Source organism: Cydia pomonella, chromosome 18 (assembly GCF_033807575.1).
Source record: "Cydia pomonella isolate Wapato2018A chromosome 18, ilCydPomo1, whole genome shotgun sequence".
In the NCBI taxonomy this organism is placed as follows: domain Eukaryota; kingdom Metazoa; phylum Arthropoda; class Insecta; order Lepidoptera; family Tortricidae; genus Cydia; species Cydia pomonella.
The window spans coordinates 4,993,984-5,018,091 of NC_084720.1; the positions used below are offsets into that span (position 1 = coordinate 4,993,984).

At 37.0% G+C, this 24,108-nt stretch overlaps 2 protein-coding genes across 2 annotated transcripts in view; one reads left to right on the forward strand and one right to left on the reverse strand.

The window, feature by feature from the left end:
* The window catches only part of LOC133527836 (transient receptor potential cation channel trpm), a 399,070-nt gene that overhangs the window by 79,610 nt on the left and 295,352 nt on the right, over positions 1 to 24,108 (forward strand). The window lies entirely within an intron of this gene.
* Positions 2,464 to 13,414, reverse strand: LOC133528003 (carboxylic ester hydrolase-like). The gene is made up of 3 exons (XM_061865243.1): positions 13,207 to 13,414; positions 4,821 to 6,064; positions 2,464 to 3,918 (listed from the first exon to the last, which is right to left on the reverse strand). Exons 1-3 carry the CDS (start codon positions 13,366 to 13,368, stop codon positions 3,657 to 3,659), a joined length of 1,668 nt encoding a protein of 555 aa, XP_061721227.1. The 5' UTR covers positions 13,369 to 13,414; the 3' UTR covers positions 2,464 to 3,656.

Below are 24,108 nucleotides of genomic sequence, written 5' to 3' on the forward strand. Positions count from 1 at the left end.
GATCTCAGTCCTACCCGCAATTTCAAAGATTATGGAAAAGCTTCTTAATAACCGACTGTTAGGCTTCTTAAATAGGTATAACCTACTATCGGCCGCCCAATTCGGCTTCAGGCGCGGTATGTCCACGGAAGACGCAATAACTGCCCTCACATCTCTTGTAGTTGAAAACCTGGATATGCAAAATAAGTCCATAGCTGTCTTTCTGGACCTAAAAAAAGCGTTCGACACCGTCTCTATTCCTATTCTCTTAGGCAAACTTCAAAAAATCGGTGTTAGGGGAACGCCACTCTCCTTGTTTAAAAACTATCTAACAGAAAGGAAGCAGCGGGTAAAACTTTCACAACACACCAGTGAGGAAGAGGAAGTCTCTTACGGTGTACCGCAGGGAAGCGTTTTGGGTCCTACGTTATTCCTAGTTTACATTAATGACCTGTGTAATATGTCTATCCCTAATGCAAAACTGTTCTCTTATGCTGATGATACTGCGATTGTCTTCACAGGTAGTTCATGGGACGATGTGAAAATCAGCGCCGAACTTGGAATGGCTGATATCTCGAAATGGTTAAGAATGAACCTACTGACTCTTAACACCAGTAAAACTAAATGTATGTGTTTTAGTATCACAAGTTGTACTCAACCAACTGGGAATATGGATTTAAAAATACACGACTCTCAACTCTGTGATATGGCTCATTGTGTCTGCCCATCTATTGAAAAAATCTCCCAAATTAAGTACCTGGGAGTTCAATTAGATGAGCATTTAAATTGGTACTCACATATTGATCAGGTCGTCAATAGAATTAGAAAGCTGCTCTGGATATTTAGGACGCTAAGACACGTTGTACCTATGACAATAACAACAATACAAAAAAAGTCTCGTAATATACTCAATGAAATATATACATCTCTGGCGCAATCTGTCTTGGTATACTGTATATCCGTTTGGGGAGGTGCAGCTAAAAGCCGTTTTATAAACTTAGAGCGAGCACAAAGGGCTTTGGTTAAAGTTATGTATTTTAAAAAGATTACATTTCCTACTGACCTCCTGTACCAAGTCAGTGGACTTTTGTCGGTTCGGCAACTGTATATCCTACAAACAACTTTAAAAAAGCACAAGAGTCTGCCATTTGTAAGAGAAAAATGTAAGAGAAAAAGAGTAATACCAAACATAGCCATGCTACCTAAAACTATTAGAACCAAATTTGCTAGCTCACAATACCAGATACAAGCCTCACATCTCTATAATAAAATAAATAAACTATTAGACATTCACACAAAACCACATCATGAGTGTAAAAAGCTCATAATAAACTGGCTAAAAACAAAAACATACGATGAGACAGAGAATATAATTCGATAATCTTCACAAACACACACACACACACACACTCACACACACACACACACACACACGCACACACACACACACACACACACACACGCACACACACACACGCACGCACACACACACACAAACGCACGCACGTGCGCGCGCACACACACACACGCACACACACACACACACACACACACACACACACAGAGAATATCTCTAAGATAGTTTGTTGTTAGTACAGTAAGGCACTTTATCTGTATTCAGAGAATGTATTATCGCTCCTTTAGTTCTTTAGTTAGTTTAGTTTAGTTAATAGTTTATATTGGTTATCCTAAGATATTTATACTCGTACTTAAAAAAACTTACCAAAGGAAGAGCGGTGTCTCCCAACACAAGCATTTATTTTGCTTACAGGGAGACTCCATCCCTTTGATCATAATTTACGTGTTTTTGTTTTTTTTGTTGAATAAAGAATTACCGATACTTACCGCTCGCGGGAACGCGAATCCGCGTATGAGGAAATTAATATCAGGATTTATTTAATTTGGTAAGAGTATTTAAATGCACGATGTTAAGTACTGACATACACACGGGAGGAGACGCGCGGGCGGCGGACAGAGCGCGACGTCATCGCGGCAGGCCGCGAGCGCCGCGCGACACACACTCGGCTTCACATACTCCAGCGGTAACGGACGAACACCGAATTAGTTCTTTATAATTGTTTGGCCTGGATTTACTTGTAATGAAGGCGGAATAAACCAGCATATTTTTATACAGTCCGCATTATTATTTTTACGTCCAGTAGGACCCTAACACAAGATGTAGATAAAGGTACAATGTCTAGAAGAAATCGTAAAAATAATAGATCATCTAAGAAAATAATCATCATGCAGACTATTAAAATTATTTTGAAATAGCGTTTCAGTAATTGTCAGAGGAGTTCAATTATAATATTGTAAGCACGTTCTTCTACTTATCGACTAAAAGTAAATAATTCTTATGCAACTAGATAATATGTAACTGTATGCTTAATTAAATGAAAGTATATAAATGTATGCTTATTGTTTATCATAACAATCATTCGTCTTTGTCAAATGATAAATTTAAAAGGACGAATTATCTCCAAATTTGCGTAATTTCGCATTTATTGATATTAAAATAACAAAAGTTATAATAACTATTTTGCTAAGCCTATGTCTAGTTAACAATCATATTATTATGTCATTAGGTATAATAAAGTCAAAAATGTAACGATTTAATAAATGCATAATTATGAAAATGCGCACGTTTAGTCTGGTAGTTATGCAAAAATACTTTTTATTTAACATATTTTTATATACAGATCAAGTAATGTTCGGTTACAATTTTCGATTCTCTAAATGGTGCGTTCCAATATGATATAAATAGTGCAAATAGTAATAATAAATTGTTTGTAGAATTTAAATTTTAGAAGTATCGCTTCATGGTAGGTATTCCACAAATACGCACGAAGCGTTTTGCTTCAACATTTCTTATGCGAACTGCCAAGGAGTGGAATGCCCTGCCCGAGTCTGTGTTTCCGCATGAGTACAATCTGGGTCTCTTCAAGGCTAGGGTAAATAGGTATCTCATAGGTAAGCGTGCTCCACCGTAGACCGCATCATCACTTACCATCAGGTGAGATCGTGGTCAAACGCTTGCCTATCGTTATAAAAAAAAAAAAAAAAAAAGTAATTTAATATTCCTGTATTAGCTTTATGGCACTTCCATGTCAAAGTATAATAAAAAAAATGTCACTGGCTTTTTAACTAATATTGGGTTCATTACATTTACAATTAGAAAATACAGTAATATCGCATCCATAAAAGATAGTCTGAACTCTATTATCGCAGCTTAATCCACACATAAAGATCACTTTATTATATTACGAAAAGTCGCGGCTATGCCTCTTTCTGTAAAACATGTTTGCAAATAATTCTTAAATTCAAATAACCTATTTAAACAGCTCTTGGGCAATCTTTCGATGAAGTTATATGAATCGCTTGTCTGACCTTAGTTCAAAGGGCAATCTTATTAAGACCTATTAGATAAAGTAGTCACTTACTAAAGAACTGTAGGATAACATCCGACTCACATTATATTAGTCTATTGACAATGTATAAGATTTACACCAAACCATCTGTCACCCTTAAAACGTGAACTAAATTCTTTGTATGGGAAGTTTTATAGTTCTTATCTGAGTCACGGGTTGATGAATACTGATCAGTCCGTCAATTGTGGCTACTATAAATTCCAATAAAAAAGACATCAATAAGTTTCAAAAATACTTATACCTAAACATTTATAAATAAGCAAGCACAACTTGCGCTAACGCTAACACGAAAGCGAGGCCAATTATCTTTTCCGCCGAAGACACGGGTGGAGGACGCACGTAATACGCGTCATACAGGTTGTCCCAGAAGCTCATTCGGCCGGAGTGAGGGTTGACGCGCGCGGATTCTTGAAGGGTGACGAGGGCAGTTGAGGAGTCGCCGGCGTAGTAGAGGTAGTTGAAAGCGTTTGCGTTTATTGGTAGCCAGGTCACTTGGTCGTTCGTGGGCTCTCTGGAAAATTAAGGTTCAAAGTTAGATGAATAGAATTATGTTTCACACGATTGGACGTATTTTTTATTGACTATTAATTATTTGTGTTAAAATAGAAAACCAAATGGATCAAAATTTCAAGCCTTCTATCTCGATGCACTGATTTAAACTTTCACGAGTTTTACACATTATTATTAACTACGCATTATTATTACTAAAATGGAACTAATTAACAATAAAGCATTGTAAATTATGTTTATAATTAAATCGGAACATAAATTATCATTATAACTGAAGTCTTGACGATTCCAGTCATTTTATTTGATATATTTACAACTCGTTTTTGAGCTTAAAACCCAGGTTTACGACTCTAAATATGGGCGGCATGAGTTGCACTCCTCAATCAAAACTCTCTATCAACTACAATGTAACTTTGAAATATGTTTGTGTTTGGTTTTGTTGTGAGTTTAAAGGAAAAAGGGCTATTAAAATCTAGATTGTGGTCGATTTAAGGAAAATATCATAAAATATTTAGTTTTCTATTAATCATAATTGCAACCATTGTGACAAACAATAACATTTCAATCAATTATTGTGAGCCCAACTCAAGCAATGCGTATTATTGTGATTGCACAACAAATTGATATTTACTAAAACTGGTAATTTAACAAACAAAAAACTATAATTGACAGTTTTCAACGAAGATTGTATAGAGTATTATAAAATATCAATATAACTAGAATGTCAGTCTTTTTGTATTATTTTTTGCTGTAATCAACAAAACTGGAGACCTACATTCGTTAGTGCAAATGTTTATTTAGCTTGAACGCAAGTCAAAATAAACACCGTAAAAAATCAACAACCTAGTTTTCACCATTAAGTAAACTGTCGAAAAGGGGGTCATTAAACTTTTATCAGCTTACCCGGTACTAGCGAATGACACGAAGCGCCTGACTAGTGACGCCCTGGCGTTCTCGTCCTCCGGCTTCAGGTCGTAATCGAACAGGTAGTTCAGAACAGCGCCGTGCCACACTCCGTCGATCGGAATTTGATGGTACAGCCAATCGGAATTCCTAGTGCCTCTATATGTGAACTCCAAGAGTCTCACGGCAGCTCTTGAGGTTAACGCTCTTTCCCTGGCCCCTCTTATCACAGACACAACTACTGCCGTATCTCCATGATAGTTTAAGTAATCAGTTATCGTCTCCATATTCACTGCTCTATTATCCCAGTAAAACGTTCTTATATTGTTAGCTACAACGGTTTTGTTCACTGTTGCATTGAATCCTAAATCGACTTGGATGAAGTCTGTGAAATTCGTTTGCATTCTTTCTAGCCACCCCTCATTAACCGCTTCAACAGCTCTGATCGTGCCTTCTCTGTCCGTGTATCCGGCTATAAAAGGAATATGGCTGTAGTTGCCAGATCTTATTAAATCAATGGGAGCTTCAGTGAGGAAAGTATCGTTGAGAGCTTTGTTTTCAATGCATGGAGCGAAAAGGACGGAGTTGTTCAGGAAACTAATGCTCTGTAATGCTGGAGCCAGGAGGGATACGTCAGTTGTGATTAATTTGCTAGCCAGTCCCCCTGGAGTTTCCCCTGTGTAACTGAGCTGTTCTGCAAAAACTTGGGCATATTTGATAGGTTCGTAAGCAATAGCCCATGGTGCTAAAGAAGAACCGCTCTGCGTTATAGCTTTATTAACTAAATTGGTTGCTAACGGAGATAGTGTGATCAAATCTACCATAGCCGCTCCCGAACCATGCCCAAATAGAAGCACATTGTTCGGATCGCCGCCGAATCCAGCAATATTGTCCTGTATCCATTGTAATCCTCGCACAATATCTTTTAGTCCTGCATTGCCCGGTGCTTCAGGAACACCCAAGCATAAGAATCCGAAGATAGATAATCTGTAATTCATGGTGACCACAACCACGTCAGATTCAACGAGTCTTCTATAAGAGTACTGCTTGATGTCGATAGAAGAGTACTCATCTCCAAGTAGAATGACCATAACTGGTTTGGGCGTCGTCACGTTCTTCGTGTGGATGTTGAGGACTAGGCAGTCCTCTACTCCTACGATTCCTCGAGGGGTGGGATGGGCACATATTACTGTCCTGTCGATAGCATGGAACACGCCAGGGTATCTTGGTGGTGGGGGCGGTGCCTGGAAATTAGAAAATATATATTAAATGACTAAAATAAGTTGACAACCAAAAAATGCTCTCTGAGCAGCCTGTTTATTTCTGGTAGAACCCAATAATTAATTCTGTATGCTAAAAAGAATAGAATGGAGAGAGCTAACGGGAAAACATTGTGTGAGAAAGTCTGCCAGACTGAGCTAATGTGGAAATCTTTACCAAGGAAGACTGTAACTTACAAGTAGATGCGTCATGTTAGAGCCCTATGTCCAGCAGTTCTGTATTTGATGTGTATTTAAGATATACATTACATAAATAATGGAATGGGATTTATGTCTGATGAGCCAAACTAGCGACAAGCCAGCATTTGTTACATGATTATTGATTATACAGTTCTTACAAATACATTAAACTTCTTGGATACCGTAAATTGTGCCTACTTTGCTACAAAATTCGAAATTTAATTTTATATTTTAAATAATAAATTGTGTTTCAATAAATAAATAATTATATAGATATGTTGATATATATATGCCGATTGAAAGTAAACCATTATTACTATCATGTTGTAACACTTAAATGAGGTTGTAATGTAGTTTTAATATATAAATATATAACAGCTGGAGCATAATTACCCAGTGGGGACCAAAGTAGGCACAATTTACGGTACTGTTTAAACATGGCACTCCCTGTTTCGCACTGCTGTACTAACGGCTATCAAAGATAGTAGAAACAGTACCAACACATAAACGATAGGAAGATAAGATAAAAGTTCCAAATCCGGAGTAAGTGTATACTTCAGGTTTCAGAGAAACTTTCCATTTCTGTTTACTTATCTTCCCTTTAAACTCTTCAAATAGATATATCTTTAGGAAAGAGACACCTCAGATTCTTTTAGTAAAAAGATTTTGTACAAAGTTTCTTGATCGTTTGCAGAATGATTATTATCAAACCGAACTTTACATAACATGTATTGCTGTTGACAGGTGCTAATTCGTTGCTATTAAGATTTGGTCCCTAAAGTCGAAACATCTTTTGAGCGTTACTTCCAGCTAGGGTTTGCAATCCGGATCCGAAATGTATGATATTATCCGGTTCTGTTTTTTTTAACCTACGTGGTGGCAAACAAGCATACGGCCCGCCTGATGGTAAGCAGTCTCCGTAGCCTATGTACGCCTGCAACTCCAGAGGAGTTACACGTGCGATGCCGACCCTAACACTTCGCACCTTCGTTAAGCTCTGGCAACCTTACTCACCGGCAGGAAAACAACACTATGAGTAGGGGGTCTAGTGTTATTTGGCTGCTGTTTTCTGTAAGGTGGAGACACTTCCCCAGTTGGGCTCTGCTTTAGATCTGGAATGACATCCGCTGTGCTGTGCCCTACCACACAAACCGAGATGACATTCACAGCGCCCATACCTCATTAATAAAAAAATTAAAATAAAATACTTGACGTAACTGGTGACCAGAGAGCTGGCGGCTTCCTCGTACAACGTATCAGTATTGCAATACAACGAGGAAATGCTGTCAGCATCCTTGGCACAATGCCTCAAGGGCCTATTTTAGATTTAAGCTAGTTATAGTAATCTTCTGTATATATATCCATTATGTATATTGTTATTATAAATAAATCCTCTAATAAAAAGCTAAAATAAAAATACTCGTATATCGGAACCAATATATTATATAACTTTTCTCTACCTGCACAGTTTCTATACTTTCTATCCTAAATAGAAGTCAACGTTAGATATTGTAGATTAGATGCGCTCGGTATGCCGGTGAATAAACCCAACTAGAGAGCGTAAATTGATATAAAAAACACTCTTTAAACAACGCAAAATGAGTAAAAGAACATCATTCCAAAAGAAAAACGCATCATTTCCAAAAAACAAAGAATTCTTATTTGAATCTTAGCCTCTTCGTAATAAAAGCCATTTTCAAAGGGTGCGGTTGGTGACTTTCTTTTTCTTTTTGTAGGCATAGAAATATAGGCCTGTTGGGGTACCTAATTGTAAGCAGAGATCGCAAAAAAGGCTATTGAAGTGGATATGCGAAGCGTAAAATGGGTGTCTCGCTCGGTCTAGTAGACTTTTATGAGGCAGAAAAGGGATGCGGGTTCCATGCAGTGTTTTGTAATTTAATTGACCCATTCTCAACAAGGCTTTAGAGGGTTTTGTGTGCTTTTTGTTTGTCTTTCTCGTGAAAATATAGGTATAGGGTATATTTAGTATTTGCATAGGTACATGCTTCTGTTCAATAAATAAATAATAAAAATCATCATTGGACATATCACCTATTGCAGACGATTGTTACAGTATCGGGTAGGACCAAGTTGAATGTTGCGGGGAGGTTGATGACAAGTCACAGCGCCTGCGATGACTGTAAAGTCCTATAACAGAGCGGTATGTTCTGCCACAGCAATCACAAATAATGATAAGAGTCCGGAGGAGTTGTGGTAGTGCGGGCGCTTGTCTGCCTAAGATGCCCCAACCAATCTTTATCATGTTTCCCCTGCTTTGAGATCTCGACAACTCTGTCTCACTCATCACAGCCAGAGTCTCCCAACTGAGAGATTGAATGCTGAATCAGATCAGGTCCCTCTTGTAGCAATCCCTGCTTAGGTCGTCCAACTGGCATTCAGATGTGTGCTGGTATTTGCATACCTAATACATATTTATCGTATTCAATGTTGACAACTGGATAATTTGGATTTATTTCTTTAGTAATTTCTCGAGAGTAAATAGCACAACTTTCCTATGCAAAGTTAACACTGAATCTTCAACATTTGGATATAACAACTATCTAAGTTGGATAACTTGATATTAGTAATTTGCGTAAACTTTGCATTAGGTAGTTGACATACGTAGTTAACATGTTATTATAACTTTTCAGACGAATGTAGAAACTTCTATAAACTCGAGGTGTTTAGAACATTGCTGTGTTTGCTTACATTAAACAAAATATGCTGACTGAATGAAGACATTACGAAATACGAAATATTATGGTGGCTTTTACAAATCGTGGATTTAATGCTTTATGGCATTCTCTTTCTCTACCAGTCCACCAACAACATTATAACCTAGTGTCCACAGGAAAGTCGCAAAATCTTAACTCATAGTAAAAAAGTTTCTGGCCTATGTATGATGCCTCCCAGTTAAATTAAAACTCCTGGCAATTTTGTACTAAAATTGTAATATTTACATAGACTTTGATATTTGATGACCGCACTCAACTACCGGTAGAATGCCAATAACGAACGAATAAAAACTACGTGACGTTGCCTCTAGTTTAAACGTTATGCACTATACTTAAGAGTGGTTTTTGATTGATAACGAGAAAGAATTCGGTAAATATTTTGAGATGGGACGTAACTGTATGCCCACGCCTGTGTGTTAGGTAATATACAGATAATAAAACAAATACATACACCTAGACGTGCGGAGGTAGCTATGACGTCATTTGATGTAACCTCAATAGGGAACGTGCGCGTTGGATTGTCTGCCATCTTGTGGCCTGAATCGGAACCATAAATATGTATATTTATACGTCACGTGTTTTCTTGTGCATAGTAGGTTCTGCCATCTTGTGGGCTACATCGGAGCAATGAACACCACATTTACGCCTCGCGCCAAAAATGTGACAGCTCCTGTGCTGCCTCCTACAGTTCATGCACGCTTCCTATAGTTTTATATTTCAGCTTTGCTCAACTCCCTCTGCGTGGAATGATGATGATCGTCGATAAAAACTGTCCTATTAGGAGGAGCTAGGAGATAAACGTTATGAGGAGTATCTGAGAGCTTATGTTAGATATAATCTAACTGTAATAGGTTACCTTATTAAAAATTGGTCAAGGCCATGATTGCCTAGATTAACCGATTTTTATATAAAATAATAAAGCAAAAAAGTAAATAAAAAAATGTTTTTATCCGTACGCGATTTTACTAGGCAACCTATTTGCAATATGTCATTGTGAAAATTATCTATCATTTATTTCTTATCGCAAATAAATAACAGATGAGGTTAGATATTCCTTAAAACGTATCTTAGACCATATGTCTTTTCTCGGGCATCAAAATTTCTAAATTTTTTTTTTCTAGTCTATTCGAGTATTCCACTGCTGGGCAAAGGTCCCCTCTTTCCCGCCATTTGGTCCTGTCCAATGCACATTCCCGCCACTCTATACTGAATGTATCGATGTCGTCCAGTCTTCCTCTGCCCCGAGAGACATTCTGGTACCAAAATTTAATCTAAATCGGTTCAGCGGTTTAGGCGCGAATAGGTAACAGATAGAATTACTTTCGCATTTATGATGATAATATTTAGTACGGATTAACTGAGCGTAGCAAAGGTCTCTGTTTTAGCTTGGACAAAAATATTTCCGTATGTCCAGCTGTGCTTCTATTCTGATCGCATTTCTCAACCGGTTCCCGAGAAATTTTGGGAGTAGACCCGACAATATGGAATTTTCATGTCGATACATTTTATGGGAAATTCTTAAAATGGCGAAGCATTGGTTTTTTGCGAGGTCTACAAGCTCACAAAGCCCCAAGTTATTATGTAGACGGTTTTCAACATATGAAGGCGAATTGTCAAAATGGCTTTAGAGGAAGATCACAACGGCTCGCAAAGGCTTATAAAAAACAATACAGCGCAGAATAGGGGAATCGAAATTTATTAAATGCCAATGGGGATCTCGTCATTGTGGAACATTGGAAAACACTGCTTATAGTGTAAAGCATTAATTGGGTAAACAATGACACCATGCGGATTAAGAATATAGATAGCATGTTTAAAGCATGACGAATACATTATGTGTCTACATATACATAGATAGGGTGTACTAGGTAAATTTAACACTTATTGTTCCGTGCTACATGACATGCACGGTCAAACTACTTGTCACGCCTACATGACGTCATATTTGACATGGCTCTATATCTGCATTACCTGTAATGCACGGACGTATCTATCCATGTCAGCAGTGAAAGCGAAATTGAAGTTTTTATATTAATTTTGTACACGTTTTTATCAAATATCCCATAAAAAAAAACACTCGAAAACTGGAGTTCATTTTCGAGAGCAGGGCAGACTATAGTATTTTTCAAACAGGAAGTTTACGCTGATTAGATGTCATCTCCATACAATTTATAACCTAAAAACGTCAAATTTCGCAAAATTGTATTGAGATGACATCTATCAGCATGCCATTTCTGTTTGAAAAATACTACAAGCAAAACCTTGAACATCTCGAACTGTCGATAATTATATCGTTGCTCTGCATACCATAGCAGTATAATTTTAGTACAAAATAGCTAGTGACATAGTCGAGGGATTTGACTAGCAAAATTTTAATCAGAAGTATACTTTCAGTGAAATTTCCCGTCGCAAGTTTCGCGCGGCGCGTCTATTCTTTTGTTCAATGGCGTAGCTAAAGTCAGAAAAAGATAAGTTGGCAGCGATTTTGATAGCCGAGACTGCAAGGGTTATTTTAAACGTCAAAATTCAATGAAATTATGACGTTTACTTGACACTTGCGCCGGGCTATCAAACTCTAGGCGTGGGTGAGGCCCTAGCCCATGGCCTCGCACTTAGGGGGGCCCCCGCAAAGCCAACTTTTTTACTGCTTTGGGAAAACACATTGAAAAGGGCCTCGCAGATGTGGTTTCGCCCACAGCTCCACTGTTTGTTTCTCTCTAATTTCCTGACTTTATGTTAAAATGCAATGGATATCCTCAATTGGTAGACAACCTACTAATCCTACTATGGCTAGGTTTGGTTGGCACAGAGGGCAACAATTCAAATAGATAGTAACAACTAAAGTGGTTACTGCAGAAATAAAGATGTGCTCCGACATGTTTGATCACTGCTGCCGTCTTTATCCATTTAATGCTTATTGCACTATCACAATATAGATAGGTACCCTTTTTGTAAAACTTTTAATGCTTAGGTATACTTGTATGGTGCTCAAATACGGTCGGGGAATTGATTCATTAGCAATTTGCGGTTCAAGTAAATTTGGCTGTACATACTTATGCTGAGAGATGTCCAATGTAAAGTAAACCGTAGCTAATGAATCTATTTCTTGGACTTTACCTGTCTAAAAAGATATTTACGCACTCATTCACACGTCAGAAATGGGAACAACACCATCGTAACAAGATATGATAGAATGAGACAACAATAAGTACTTGTGCATGTTTGCATTATTATTTATCACGATCAGATAAAGCCTGACCAGTAATATATGATAACGCGCCATATTGCAGAATATAATTGGAACTAAATATTTCATACCAAACTGAACTGTCACCTATATATGAGACTAATACATATCAATTTTTCCTAGTATCTATAAATAAATTTACAGTACATATGGGGCTACTTTATAGCACTAGTGCGAGAAGTAGCATATTACGTTACTGTGTCGAACATTTAAAGGGCCATATGTACTGTAAAACGTTGTACGATACATGTGCGAATAGGTAATTCGCAACTCGTGTCGATTTAAAACACTCCCTTCGGTCGTGTTTTAATTTATCGCCACTCGTTTCGAATTTCCTATTTTTCGCACTTGTATCGTAATGTACTATTATAGACGGAAGTCGACATTAAAATAGGGTTGCTGTTTACGCATTTTCTGTATTGTAACAAATACAGTAATATTATATTATTTGTAAGTATTATGATTACCATTTTTGCAGTTTTAAATTTGAAACCTTCTTTTATTCGATAATAGTTCAAAATTTGATTTGATTTTGTCCTTTTAAAAAGACGGAAGATAGTATAAAACGGAAGATAGTAAAAACAACCTTACCCATATCCCATAGATAGCTAGGCGCCACTATCACAGACAGAACAAAAATGCACCCCATTTACACAGTGGCTAGAAGTAAACACAATACTAAAAGATACATAAATCTACTTTCACCTATTCAATGTAAACTACGTGACGTGAAAAAAACTCCCTTCTCATTAGAATGCACCTGTGGATGCCAAAAAAAAACAGCCACCGTTTAAAAGGTGTTCCGTTCTAAGAAGGACCGACGCGAAACTCGTTGAAATAGTTATGTATCTGTTTTTTTATAACTGTGCAGCAACAATCTTATACCTAGATTATCTTTAATATCACTTCATTCTACATGGTAAACAAACATTACATAACCTCACCTTGAACCGGTTAGCCCCAGACGTCGAACCAGCATAATGTACTCCATAAAACACTGAATAGTTCCCATCATTCGCCTGTGCACCTTGCACCTCGCCTTGCGTAGTATTTACTATGGTTTGCGCGTACGCACTTGAAAATAACAACACTATTAAATAAAACATGGCAGACGTTCGCGCGGCGCGACGGTCGGCTATCGAATGGATAAAATGACGCGTGGATACCGGCTGCGTGTGAGTTTATCAAGAATTGTTACCAGGGCTGCCAGTACATAAATCTTGATTATACAGTCCAACGTCAAAAATTATACGAAATTCGATTGCATTATACGAAAACGATTATACCCGATTTTTTTAATACTTACTTCAAAAACCGACTTGTATTTAGTAAGTAGTAACTAAAATCCCTTAATAAGTAGCGCCGTAACACAGCACAAAAAAGTAAAACACATCTCACATATTAACAAGCACCCATCATGTAGAACACCAAACCGATCAAATGGTGAGTCTAAAGAGAAAAACCACTCAAACCGTCACCGTATCGTATTATCAAGTTGGCAATCCATCTCTGTTAATCACGTGCTGAAATAGAAATGCGAAATAACCATTCGTGTTTTTTCGTATCCAATTATACCGAACGACTACCTATACATAATACTTAGATACGATAATCAGCCCGATTATACGAAATTCGTATCGAATTATACGATCTGCCAGCCCCGATTGTTAATCAGCGGTCCTCAAACTTAAGCCTTCTGCAGACATTGCAACTTATTGGCAACAAATAGCATACAATTTTAGATTTATTTATTTATTGTATGGCATATGTCACTATAAGTTAGATTTTTTCCTTTTCCAGGAACGCGACGCTTAAATTTTAGATAATTGCCGGCTAAGTAGGAGCAACGAATTCAGTCGATCGATCTAATGCCACAATGTATGGCGAATAATATACGATTGTGACATTTGGAGAGGCTATTAAGCCGGTTAAGGGGTTGCTGTAGACACACTTTTGAAAACTACTCGACGTTTTTGGCAGTTGAGGACTTTTGCTACTTTCTATATGCCTATTAATGATTATTTTGTTTTGAACTTTGTTTATTGTTTTTTTTTTCTGTTTCCATTTTTATTTGTTCTGAAAATTTCAACTAACTTTATAAATTTTGAAACAAAATATGAAATCGCTTTATTTTAGTATTTGTCGACACCATACTTACGAGTATAACTGTGATTCCTATGGCTTCAAGATGAATACGACTAGCTTATTTTCAATGTGAGAAGTTAGTTTTACAATGCTAGAAAATAAAGTTTGAGAGCCTTCTGTCGTTGCGCCCAGGTATCAGATATGGTATCAATGAGGTTATGTTGACTAAGTAGAGGTTGTTTGGGGAAAAAAGTAGTGAACTAACTGGCTGATTAGATTAATATGAAGCGTTAGTGATTAAATATACTTTTTATAGGTACAGTCTGCATCAAAAGCAGCGGATCAAATTACAAATTATTAAAGAGGTTCAAAATTCAAAATCGTTGTCTTGTTTCTGACCATTCTGTCACGCTTGTATGTGTCATCTATCAAATACTTAAATAAAAAAGTCGGCTGCTATATTGCATTTCTGATTGTCGATTAAGTATAATTTACATGAAAAATTGAAAAAAAAAACACATTCTACTAATATACTAATATTGGGACAGTTTTGCTCCTAAGTTTTGGAAATAAGATGTAGATCTTATTAAGATTACAGCAGAATCGAAATAACCGTCAATTTTGACATGTCGTGTAGTAATCAATCTTTTAAATAATTTTCCAAGATGTTAAACGTGTTTTAATTATTCTTCGAATCGGGCCGTAGGTTTAAATAGACTTGTAAGTCGTGATTCGGAGTTTTTCTTCGATTGGTTTGGTTTTTTGATAAACTGAATAATGTTTCCAGAATTAAACCCTACCACGACTATGAATCCAAAATTATAGTTAATTCATGTCACCAATATTTAGTCACTGATTAGGCACTAGTCATCTAAACCACAGGACATGACGAAGACAGTAAATTTGCCAGACCCGGCATTAGGTATTACTGTACTATTGTTTATAGGTGAATCATTTTTTATGAAACAAAGAAAAAAACCGCCAAGTGCGAGTCGGACTCGCGCAAGAAGAGTTCCGTACCATTACGCAAAAAAACGGCAATAAATCACGTTTGTTGTATGGGTAACTTGTAAGTTGGGCAACTTAAATATTGATTTTATTCTGTTTTTAGTGTTTGTTGTTATGGGCAACAAAAATACATCATTTGTGAAAATTTCAACTGTCTAGCTATCACGGTTCACAAGATACAGGCTGGTGACAGACAGACAGACGGACAGTGGAGCCTTAGTAATAGTGCCAGAGCTCAACGAGGGGGGTGGGGGTTTAGGGTCGGCAACGCGCATGTAACTCCTCTAGAGTTGCAGGCGTACATAGGCTACGAAGACTGCTTACCATCAGGCGGGCCGTATGCTTGTTTGCCACCGACGTAGTATAAAAAAAAGCGTGCCGTTTTTACCCTTTGGGTCAGGGACCGGACCCGCTTACACTAACCCGTTCAAAAACCCGGGTTCTCGTAAAGCTGTGTTCCAAAAACCGCTTCATTTCGGTAAGCTTTTGATTGGATTATCGGTTAAGAAACTAATCCTTTTATTTGAATTAATTCAGGTTAGCGCTTACCGATATCAAAAACCCGGGAAAGGGTTATCGCTTCAAGCGCTGATTAAATACGAACAAGCTGTTTTAGCTTTTACGTAAACTGCATCTTTCTTCCTAGCGTTGTCCCGGCATATTGCCACGGCTCAAGGGAGCCTGGGGTCCGCTTTGACAACTAATCCCAAGATTTGGCGTAGGCACTAGTTTTTACGAAAGCGACTGCCATCTGACCTTCCAACCCAGCGGGTAAAAACTAGGCCTTGTTGGAATTAGTCCGGTTTTTACGTAAACTGCATATGGTCTATTAACGTAGCGCCCGACGCGAAACACGGCGGTTCCATTCCCTACGTTATGGCCAGTAAACCAGTTTTTTGGCCTAAAATTGATCAACTTTGATGCCAAATATCTCGAAGACAATGAACTTTGAAGTAAATATGGGATACTATATTGCTTACAGCCGTTACTGTTAATATATTAAGCAAAAAAAAAGCTAGAAAACCAAGGGATTCAGATCGAAGGTCATTGGCGTTAGGGAGCCCTTTAAGTGAAAATGCCCAGATAATCCCCGCGTAAATATTGAATCCATTATAATTAACGAAATGGTCGAGCCTATTATATAGCAATTTCTTCTGAATCATAACGCCTAATGAGGTTGTGATGATCTTTTAATTGCTCTGAATGTGTCAAGGATCATAAATAATGTGCATTCTCAGTTACGTCTGCTTAAACTTTGTGTTAGATAAGGAATTAAAGATAGATTGAGGTTTAAATGTTCTGTTTTGATTATGTTTTATGGCGGTTTCAGAATAGCGTATTTTGTGCGCATACGGTCGTTTCGGTGGTACAGTCAGCATCAATAGTAGCGGATGAAACAATGCGCCGAAAGTATCCGATATTCTGGATAACTTTTCCAAATATAGATAAATCTCTAAAATTTACATTCAACAGTATATCTTTTACCGTCTTAATTGGTCTACATATAGAACCACCACATTTTGTTAAGCTGTTCCAGAATGGTAGATACTTTTGAAACCTTGTTTGATACGCTATTTTTGATGCTGACTGTACGAGACTACACGCGCGTTACTTTTCCTTACATTTGGGCTCAATTTCTCGAACGATATTAGTCTAATAGTATTAGTGTGTTGCCATAGTAACCCATACGACTTGATAGTTCGTGGACTAATAATATTAGTCTAATACCGTTCGAGAAATGAGCCCTTGGTCTATACGAGTTTACACGTGCGTACGCCGACTATCGTTTATGGGTGTATTTTCGAAGCGTGATTTTTAGGTGTCACTTGCATGTTATTACTTAACTGGCAACATAAATAATTCACGTTGTTGTTGTATTAAAAAAATTGGACAAGTGCGAGTCCGACTCGCCCCCGAGGGTTCCGTACTTTTTAGTATTTGTTGTTATAGCGGCAACAGAAATACATCATCTGTAAAAATTTCAACTGTCTAGCTATCACGGTTCATGAGATACAGCCTGGTGACAGACGGACGGACCGACGGACCGACGGACCTTTTGGGTACGGAACCCTAAAAAGCACATTAGAATAAAGCGAGCTATAGAAAAAACAGTGATTATTAACATTTGCTAGAAAAAAATATCTAAAGTTAGTGCATGCAGTAAGTCTGTGAGACGTGTTAGTGACACTCGCGGTTTTCTCCAAAACAAGTAGCATGACTTCTTATCTTTATAGGTACTTTACATTAAAGTTCTATACATCATTGGAAAGATAATTAAATTTCGCAAGTTCAAATAATATTTTATTTAAACGCTGGTTGGTCATTATGTCTTTGTCGCACTTTGTATAGTCTAAATAGGTACGTCGTCTTTTAAACTCTTGTCAATATTGAATTAGCCAAAGATATTAACGCCACTTTTGAGACATTATTAATGAGTACACAGAAAAATAAGTGGAAGAAAATCTATAAAGTTTTAAGCTGCTTATGAGGTATGCCATTCGCGCGATAGTTTTCGTCCTCGTAAAACGGCATTTCCTGGATTGATTTTTAAGCATCTAGAACGACTTTATTTCAGTTTTTTTTTTTTTATTAGCTTCTATTAAATCCTTATTTCCTTGCATAGATAACACTTACAATATGTATATGATTTAACCGTAGTTGTAAAAAACTTTCATAGTCGCCACCATCCTGGCGTCATTATCCTGGTTTTATGATCCAGGAAAATTACAAACAGCAAAAATAATTATTTTTATCGTTCAAATAAGTATAAACTGGGGATATAAGCGCATCCTTAATGCATTTATTTACAAAGATTACATTGGATTAAAATGAAAGACCATTTTCCTACCATAAGCCGTAGGCGTCATATACCTGTTCCAAATTATTTCGTTCAATGAGAATTCAGAAAAAAATACTAACTTTTAGCTGATGCTTTATACCATTCAATTTCTATTTCAACTTTTTTTCACAACTATTTTCTCCAAACAACAAAAAAATACTAATGACGCCGTCATTTTTGCGCTAAGATTTTCACGCGGTTATGCGAAAGAGAATCGTCTCGATGATGGACAGGCTTAGGGGCAGTACCAATAGCATTCTGGAGGTCATTGCAACGAGGCTTGCGAAATTGTATTATTATATTATGTACAAAAATTTACATTAGTTCCTTAGGACTACATTCAGGAGGAATTTCTATCTTCTCGGGTCAGAGGTGTAGGTCTAGAGCCCGGGTAGCTTTATTAGATGTTCATAAGCGCATTGTAATATGCCTACTTGGAAAATAAACCATCTTTATCTTTTACTTTCCGTCAAGAGAGAGTACTTATCTAAAATTGTCCCGAGGCATCAGGCTAAAACATTGAAATGTTGGGAAGTGTCCCAAGCCAGTCGTGTGTTCTAAGTTAAATATATGTAAATAAAAACTTCGGTTTGCTTCGCTCGCTCTTTCGATAAACATTAATTTGAGAAATATTGACATTCATGTAACAACATATGATAAACTGTCAGTGTTATTTAATTATTGAATTGCGACTGAAACATCCGTTGGTACCAAAACATGATGTAGGTATGGCAGTTTTTTCTCACGAGAGCAGGAACAATTGACAATGGTCGTGGTAGATTGTGGATACATACGGAGAAATATACAACTTCCGAGTATGCATATTATTATCTACTTTGAAATAGTAGATGATGAAATGATGCCTTTCGCCCGAGTTAAACACTCTACTTATCATTTCGAATACGAGGAAAGTAAAATTAATGGCATATATTCCCCTATTACGTAAATTTTTTTAAACATGCTAAGTAAGTATTTTTTATAGCATTTCTTGAGGGCAATGTTGGCCGAACGTTAATTAGAATTGAAGATTAAACATTACAAATTAAACCGTAAATCGTAACGGACGGTTACATTTTACGGTTCAATTTGTAAAGGTTAATTTTTAATTCTAATTAACGTTCGATCAACACTGCAGGAGCGTACGATCAATTAACCATATAAGTAAAAATATCTATCTTTATTTATGGAATGGGGAGTTAAATATCCGAATGGAAATTGCATAACAAACCCATTTAAAACCAAATTTCAATTAATTTTGTCAACAACAAACAACAAAAAACAAAACATTTAATGTTTACAATCTAATTATTATTAGTTAATTACAATTTCATGTAGTATTGAATCACTTCGTCGTTCGGGGTGGCGTGAACAAAATACATTACATGGAAATAGCGTGGTAATGGTTCGCGTGATTTTACCCAAGGTTGCATTGATCGCGGCCTGTTGAGTGTTGGGCACTGTTGGTGGATATACAGCAACAGGCAATGTCATATTCCAACTATGAATATTTGGAACCCGTTCCCTTTTTTGCTAAACAAAATTGACCCTTATTACCAAAAAAACAGATGGAAACTAAAGAAAAAGGCCGCACCAGAAATGCAGCTGCAGTTAAAGGGGCCCACTGATTTCGCCGGACGATATCGACGTGTCAGTTATTCGCGATAGTCAGCTTTTGCGAATAACTGACAGGCCGATATCGTCCAGCGAACTGGTAATCAGTGGGTCCCTAAACGAACGTCACCCTAACTAATTTTTTTATACTCTTATTACAACCGAATAAAATATGTAGTAGTGCATCATACGAATAATTACGTTCTTCAGTGCTTCTGGACGGTCGCCAAGTGTTCCGACATATTCAAGTATCTTACTTTTCGTGGCCAACTTCTTGTCGCTAAATGAGATGAGAATTTCTAGATATTTCTAGTAATGTATGGCAAAAAGTTTAGTAAAGGTGCCGGCAGACTTCTTGAACATGTGACCTTGCCTTTACCCTATCATTATTTGCGGAAACAATGATATAATTAAACGAACTTAAAGGCTCACATGTTCAAGCAGTTTGCCGGCACCTCGTATCACTTACATAATAAATAATACTATTAGGTACTTTATGTAAGTGTTTTATGTGCGTGTTCTTTTTGAGTCGTTCAGCATGAGGTTCTGAATCAGACACTATTCGGTATGATATTGAAGTAAATCTAATAAATTCGGTATTACAAATTTGAAATTGGGTATTACAAATATGAAATTAGGTACTTATTACAAATATGAAATTAGGTACTTATTACAAATATGAAATTTGGTATGGAGATAGTTTGAGGCCCGAGGAAGGATAAAGGGTAGTTGTTTATCACTCTTCTCTTCTTCCTCACGTTGTCCCGGCATTTGCCACGGCTCATGGGAGCCTGGGGTCCGCTTGACAACTAATCCCAAGATTTGGCGTAGGCACTAGTTTTTACGAAAGCGACTGCCATCTGACTTTCCAACCCAGAGGGTAAACTAGGCCTTGTTGTGATTAGTCCGGTTTCGTCACGATGGTTTTCTTCACCGGAAAGCGACTGGTAAATATCAAATGATATTTCGTACATAAGTTCCGTAAAACTCATAGGTACGAGCCGGGGTTTGAACCCGCGACCTCCGGATTGCAAGTCGCACGATCTTACCGCTAGGCCAACAGCTGTTTAGGGGTAGTTATTCATCACAATGAAAATTATTTTTATTTTCCTTAAAATGCGTAGGCCTATTACGGTACAAGTGCGGAAAATGCAATGGGAGGGTTTTAAATCGACATGAGTTGCGAATTACAGAGTTGAGAATACATTACATGTTGTGGCCCTTGAATTTCGATATTAGATAGATAGATAAAATCTTTTTCCTACTCCTCTACTGTTATCTGTCATTTATGCATTCATTAACACGAATATAAGAACATACATAAAAGATTTCAAGAAAAGTCTATATTGTCTATTCCTCATAAAAGCTCTTGTGCTTTTATAAGCTATAACGTTACTGCGATTAATGGCTACCAACCTAACAAAACCAAAACGAATACAGTTTTAAACTAAGTGCATTGCTGCCAACTTACAAAATATTCATTTGGTTGCATAGTAAAAATAATTACTTCATAAGTCAGAAACACGCATGTGACACCCGTAATATAGCAACACCCATAGACTACGAAGACCGCTTAGCGTTGCTTGTTAGTCTCCGTAGGCTACGGTGGCCAAAATTGAGAAAAAACTGTCCAAAAAATTAATTTAGCAAGTAGCAAGTACCAGGGCCTCATGAGTTACGAGGAGGTGTCGCCGACCGGCCGGCCGCGGCCCGGGGCGGGCCGGGCGCGTCACAAGGTATGCTCGCGCGTCTTGGCTATATACTTTTGCTGTAATTTGTTACCTAAATTAAGATTTATTTTTGTTGACTCGTAGGAAAAATATTGTATGCAACGTTGTATAAGTAGGTCAAAAAATTCTCGTGGCGTATTCCTTTACAATGTTCGCCTACGCCTTCGGCTCCGGCTCACATTGTAACTCACGCCACTAGCCTTTTTTGACCCTTCTTATACAACTGTTGCATAAAATACTATATTCAACCTCAACTTACATGCTTTGTGACACAAACAAATAACAAGACACAAAAAGAAAATTGACAAGAGACAAAGAAAAAGCAACATACAATTTGACACTAATATCAATAACAATGTATTACGTGTCTTATACAATACAATACAATACAATACAATACAATACAATACAATACAAATATTCTTTATTGCTCACCAATATGAAAGAACATAATGACATACAAATTTAAACATACAACTTAGACTATGGTAGACAACGGGTGGTCTTATCGCTAAAGAGCGATCCAATTTATCTTATTTGTAGATTAGTTGAGGTATTAGTAGAGGGTCATGTGTTGTGGTAAAGAATAGGCGCTGACTCAGCATAAATGCTGCGGAGACCACAGCGCTGATCTTCCGTCAGAACCTTAAAACCTACATTAATAAACGACCACTGCAGCGCTAGTAGTACTTATATGTATAAATATATATTCATATTACATATATTTGTACTGTAAGTATGTAGGTACTGTAAATATTTGCAAGAAAGTATGACACGTAGTTATTATACTTACTAATTTATAAGATGTGAGCGCAAGTGGATAGGTAACGGCAGGTAATGGTGTGGTCAGGTGGGGTTAAGTTCACTTCGGGGGCACTTCGTTTTTGGGTTTCTAATAGGTATTGGCATTGAGGTTTACTTTTTAATATTCTGATATATTTGATACGTAATGTGCTAATTATCGCAATAGTGCGGTATAATACTAGCACCATATATACCTACTGTAAATAAATGTAATGAGTATAATTCAATTAGACTAATCAATAATCAATTGTATTCATTTCGTGTAATTTTCATTTCCAATCTGTTCCATTCAAAATTGTGAAACGTCATTGCCGACTCACTTGAAGTAATAAAGATGTTTTGTAATAAAAAAATAAAAATAAAAGATTTATTTCAGGCCTTGATCCATACAGTGTTAGTTTGACTTACTCTAAAAAGTTATATTATGTATTGTATTGAAATAAATTAAACTTAATATTTTAGGGTTTAAACTGGAGCCAATTAAGTATTAATAAAGAGAACGAAGATTGAACTTGGCAGTCCACGGATTCTATTAACAGAGATTAAATAAAATTAATAAAGGAATCCAAGGACCTATTTCATAAATATAAGTCATCTGAGTGAGATGCGAAAAGGTTTTATGCATCCTTTCAAGAAGGAACCAAGATATCTGCTACTTTATTAAAATCCGGTGTATTAGGGCTCTGAACAATATGCCCATATTTTCTACATTATTAAATTTTACGCATACCTTGGATATATTCAGGACAATATTGAAAAGATAGAAAGGGATCCTAAATCAACACAAAACATGTTTCTGAAACAATTTCGATAAATAGAGTCAATATTGTATATTAGTTTTGTTTCAAAGAAAAGGCAAAAAAACATGAAATTGATGGTTCATCCTAAAGCCCTTGTAGATTGATATCGCCGAAGGCCTGGCTGTTCATACGTTGTATGACTTGTATGTAATATTTGATCATAAGAGTCAAAGATAATCATGTGTTATGGGGGCAGCTGCCTCGCACACTCCTGTCCCTATACTGTGAGTGTGACACTGCAACACATAGTCATTGTAAACTGTGCAGTGTTGGTTTAAATCTAAACCAAATGTTTGGACAAGACTTTGAGTTCCGGTTTAGAACTGCTTTAAGTTAGGTTATGTTAACGCAAACGCTTCTGTAACTTCTGTTGCTAGTACTACGAACTACAATGTTTATAGGCAATCTACGATTGGTAGGCCTTATGTCACCTTAGGCCAAGCAACAATAAGTGAAAACCCGAAAAATGGGATATACAAACCCCCGGCTGGGGACTTTTAATATGTTCACCTCCTAACTAGTCCAAATAAAGTTACGAAGTCCAAAATTGTGTTCCAAGTATTTCTCTCTATAACTTTTTTTGAGCATTCGTTGCCTTTCCTAAGTGGTCAGTGATTTATTCGGTCCTTATGTACGATGATATGTCATTTGCTATTTAATCAGTTACTTTACGGTGAAGGAAAATATCGTGAGGAAACTAACAAATCGCTATAAGGCCTAGTTTTCCCTCTGGATTGAAATGCCAATTCTCAGTATAAGTTGCCAAGCGGACCTCAGGCTCCCATGAGCCGTGGCAATAAGGCGGGACATACGCTAGGAAGTAGGAAGGTCAGTGAATGGCGGTGGTAGGTATTACATAGTATATTTTAGTTATTAGTTAGTAGCAAAAGCCGCTTCAAAATATACGAAGCTACGGTCTCATTTTAAAACGACCAGGTTAAATTACGTGAAACATGTCATGAATAGTTT

What these genes read in the sequence shown, in the direction of transcription:
- LOC133528003 (XM_061865243.1), bottom strand. Translation starts at nt 13,368, where the DNA reads ATGTTTTATTTAATAGTGTTGTTATTTTCAAGTGCGTACGCGCAAACC. An exon ending in CTGGGGCTAACCGGTTCAAG is followed by an intron (nt 6,065 to 13,206) that starts GTGAGGTTATGT and finishes TCTAATTTCCAG; the next exon opens with GCACCGCCCCCACCACCAAG. An exon ending in GTGTCATTCGCTAGTACCGG is followed by an intron (nt 3,919 to 4,820) that starts GTAAGCTGATAA and finishes TTAATTTTCCAG; the next exon opens with AGAGCCCACGAACGACCAAG.